General features: G+C 30.6%; 1 protein-coding gene across 1 annotated transcript; it reads right to left on the reverse strand.

Moving 5' to 3' along the window:
- Nucleotides 1-447: 447 nt before the first annotated feature.
- On the reverse strand, nt 448-3,762 carry LOC131952823 (uncharacterized). Its single transcript, XM_059315699.1, has 2 exons — nt 3,670-3,762; nt 448-2,252 (listed from the first exon to the last, which is right to left on the reverse strand). Exon 2 carries the CDS (start codon nt 2,221-2,223, stop codon nt 448-450), a length of 1,776 nt encoding a protein of 591 aa, XP_059171682.1. The 5' UTR covers nt 2,224-2,252; nt 3,670-3,762.
- Nucleotides 3,763-4,815: the final 1,053 nt, after the last annotated feature.

Raw genomic sequence — 4,815 nt, forward strand, 5'->3', positions numbered from 1 at the left:
TTGAGTTGCATAAATAATCGAGCGTTTTATTTCCTTTACATGATTCTAGTTTGGAACCTGGAATATCTTGTTGATTATTTTTTCAAATTATACTTTTGTTGGAAGTACTAACAAATATACACAGTCATGTGACCCTAAAAAACGTTCCATTATATATATATATATATATATATATATATATATATATATATATATATATATATATATATATATATAAAGTAAGGTTAAAGTCACCTGCACCTTAAAAGCTATATAGTGTGCAATAAGTTTAGTCGATATGTATTCAGTACAAATAAAATAAAACTGAAAAGGTAAATCTAGGGAAACAAATAGAACAAAAAAAGCTGCATAACGTTACCCACCGCCACAAAATACAGCCCTTAATACAATTCCCAACGCTTTTACAAAACGAAATAACCATTCAATAACATTACTTTGTACTTATTTTTAGTCAGGCACCAATTCATCTTTCTGTAGTGTAATTGGTATAAAATTTGAACATGTTTCATCAGTCCCCCAGTATTCTATACAGTTAAAGTACTCTTTAAACGAACTCAACCGTTTTTGTTCAGCCGGCTCGTGGGTGGGGTTACAACCAAATGTGGTCAACTTTTTCTTGTATGTCAATGCACCGTACAACTTTCTCTTAATTGTCCATAACCTTCCCAACAATTTGAATGTGACTTTTTCAACTAAACAGTTTATAATCCACAAATCTCCAACAGTTTGTAATACGTAAGTATTGTTGTCATCACTGAAACTTATTATCTGTTCAGCCGGTCCATTCAACTGTTCTAATTCTGTTAATTTCTTTGTTAAAATGTCCAGCTGATGAACTGCAGTTTTATCTTCGCCATTGACGGTAACAGAACTGAAAATCAGAATCGTTCTATGAAAATGTATAGCCTGTTGTACTTTTATTGTAACTGGTAGCTTTGTTAATTCTTCAACTTTTGGTTTCCGAGATTTAGGGAATATTTTATATATTTCAGTAGAACATTTACTAAGAATAAAGATACACTGTTCACATGGCACTAAAATTAACTGCCGTCCTGGTATCTCAGTAATTTTGTTCCAAGCATTTACACAAAAAACATACAGACAGCTGTTTGTTTGAGATTCGTCTTTAACACCACTGGCGTACAGATAAGAGTCAAAAACAACTAAATTGACGTCTAGTGATATATCGGTACAGCCTATACTTTTGTAAAGCTTATCATCAAAAACATGTATGTAATAAAATTCTCCTCTTTCTATATGATACTCAACACCGTAATGCTCCCACTCACTAGAGCCTCGATGTATGGCACTTGTTCGCCATTGTCCGTGGTTATAATGTGTTGTCTTATACAATACAGCATCAATCAAAATATCTCTAGCTTCAGTGTTGTTGATTATCAATCGATGTTTTAGCAGATCTTTTAGAAGTTGTGTACTCACAAGACACGTCCTCACAGACTTCAATAATGTTGTCAAGGCTTGAGTTCTGTGACTTATTTTATTCAACATTTGTTTATTGGCTGCATGAAGACTTTTACCAGATTCATCATTTGAACTATTTGTAGTGTTATCTTTATTGTCAGTGAAAACTTCTTCATATTCAACACTGCATTTCTCTTCAGACCTGTACTCAACCCACTTTAACACTGTTTGTATGACCCAGTCTTCGTTTTCTACTTTTAGGTCCCGAGAATCAATCAATTCATTGAAATCTTTAACTTCGAGCTCCATTATAGGCTTGTCGTTCATAAGTATGCCGAAGTTATTTAACATAAAAGATTTTGAAGCATTCAACACTTTTTCGGATTTAAAAGCTTTAGCTGTACTCACAACGTTTTCAATGTTTTCAACAGAAATGGCCTTTGTAGCGAAATCCTCACAGTGTGTAACAATAAAGTCTATCTGTAGTTGATCCGCTGCATACCAGATATCTATAAAATTATCTTTCGTGAGAGGAACTTTTCCAGTATACATTGACTTCAAAATGTGTTGAAATGTTTTAAGAGAAATCCCATTGATTGTTACACAACCCTCTTTAGCCTCCTTCATGTCACTCATTAAAAGTGCTCTGAAGAAATGTGACGACGCTGCCAGAAAAATACGGTGACATTGCAGAGAAACGTCATCAACCTTGACAGTAAAATCCAAAAAAATATTATCCAACAGAAGTTTTTCTGTGTTTTTCAGAACAGTTTGCGAACTGTCATATTCAAAATCCATCATTGAATATAAACTTAGAAACTGCAAATCATCTGAAATTATAGATTTACAATTTTCAAATGTATTACGTGTAAGTACTAAAGTAAATACATTTTGGTTCTTTTTAAATAATACGGGTAAACATAAATGTACTTTCCTTATCTAGGCGCAAATATATATATTACTTTTTCATTAGTATTGGAAAAGAGTTTATAAAGTGCAGGCCCAATGGCTATTTTAAAGTTAAAATTCTTTTGTTTTAAATGAACGTCTGGAATATGTAAATAGGTCAAATTGTTATAAGGCTTCATTGTTTATGTGTGTGTTTATTTTTATTTTTTATGGGTTTTTTTGCAGTCCGTGAATCTCGATTATAACCATTTTCTAAAGCAACGATGTCAATTAAAATTTTCAGATACCATACTGTTAAATGACAAAGTAAGAATGTATCATTTTTAATCTAATTAGACAATACTAAATTCAAACAATAAAAGGGAAGACATCAGAATAAATTACAAGAGCTAATCGCTCACTTAGCTAGAGGAACAAGGAGAAAAAAGTATCACTGCTAATTGGATTTTTGACTGCGAGTCGACTACAGACTATGAAGGGTCAGAAAATTGTTAGAGATCGCTATCTAACTATAGGTTTATATCATATTTTAAGACGTATGTGGTGTCGACTCTATTATTAACGAATTATTTAAAAAAATTATAAGAACTTACAATTTCAGAAAAAATTAGGAAACTTTAGTTTTTTATATTAAATATTATTTCTTGCTTATTAAATATGTAACATATTTTATAAAGAAAAGCTTTTATTGATGACAGCATATTCATTTTATTGTTATTTTTTTAAACTTTAGTACCAATTAAAGCTTATACAGTTTTATTTATATTGTTTATTTTTTCACTTTCCTTTTATTTTTGATTGCCTTTTTAAAACAGAATCATATATACACTTGGTTTTTGTAACAATAGTTATGTATTTTTTAAATTTTATTTATAAGAGCCGTGTCTTATAACGCATCTCCACATGTGGTTTTTAAACCTACTTAAGATTTTTTTAATTAGGCCTACAGGGAAATAGATGGCGAGGAAGTGATCAACGACTGAAGTAGAAATTACTTATTTAAAACAGTCTACGTGTAGAAATTAAAATGGGAATCTCGATAGCTTTTTTTTTTGTTAACTTCAAAAAAGGAAAAGTTTTAGAATTCAGGGAGAGGCTATAAACGAGAGGGGATGTATTTAATCTTCATTTAAGTGAAACATTTGATATAACTATACAAGTAAAATAATTATTAGTTTATATTTTAGCTGCTTCCATAAAAGTAGACTAAATAATTTTAAATATTTTACTTTTAATGTGTTTTTCGTAAACTACTGTATTTAATAGTTATCATTTTTAAACTTATTTTCTTTCTTTAAAAATGAAAAAAAAAAACATAACGTTTTAACTGTAACTTACCATTCACTGATAAATATTAAAGATAATAATTAAACTTTTATTGTTAACTAAGCAAAAGAGATATAAGATCTGAACTATAAATATATAGAAAACAGTAAGCTATAGGCCCTGTATATTGCTTGTATAAGAATATTTGTATAAAAAGATATTCAATTAGGCGTACAGCGTTTTAAAATTGTAAGAAATAAAAACATGAAATCGAATTTCCTCTTTCAACACAGGTGCTGTCAAACGGAAGCGAAACACTTTTTTTTCTAAAGTTTTAGCTTAGGTGTGCAAAACTCGATTTTTTTAAACATGCGACTGAATATAAATTTAAGACAATAGTTATAATTATTGTTACCATTGCTACTCTTTTTTTTAAATAAAATATTATTTATTGATAAATTAATAATCTTTGTCAACATTAATTATTATAGGTGACATTATTATTATCATACAAAGACGGATAAAACCCGTCCCCCTTCCTTCACCCTCTCATTTAACGCCAAGAATAACTTTTCAAGACTAACATGCACTCTAAAAAAATTTCAAGTGGTGAATCTTAATTAATAGAAAATGTTTTAGCATAGATGAAACTGTTTTATTTAAAGCATAACAACCCGAGTGTTTTTTTTTAAATTGCCATACTTTTTAGCGCAATTTCCATTCTGGAGAATTGCGTTTATTAACTCGTCTTTTCTGGGAATGGATGGATGAATGTATGGATGTGTGTCCGGGCTTTAAGTCGTATCTCCTCCTCAACGAAGCAATATCGATGACTAGTTACAAAAGCAATTATGTTAAGCAAGTTACGAGGATGAGCATAGGCCATAAAAATTCCGGGTTTCTTTCATGTATTTCTCGGAAAAGCCAAAAAAAACTCGAAAAAATGCAGTTTTTGGCCCATATCTCGGCAACCAGACCACTTAGCGACTTGAAACATGTACCAATCGATTCCTGCCATAATTAAGAACAATATTGCCGAAGAAAGTTTTCAAAAATATCCTCTCGTTCGGGCACAAATTTTAAAATTACATAAACACCTACAAACCGATCGTTCTTCTAGCTTGAACGCAACCCAGCATTATACGTCAGAGCTATTTTTAGATAACATAAGGAAATTGCGCATGAATGTCACTAGACTTTTTTAATTAACTTGTTTGA

This window comes from Physella acuta, unplaced genomic scaffold (genome assembly GCF_028476545.2).
Source record: "Physella acuta isolate Inbredline_101_S28 unplaced genomic scaffold, ASM2847654v3 ptg000073l, whole genome shotgun sequence".
Classification (NCBI taxonomy): Eukaryota; Metazoa; Mollusca; class Gastropoda; family Physidae; genus Physella; species Physella acuta.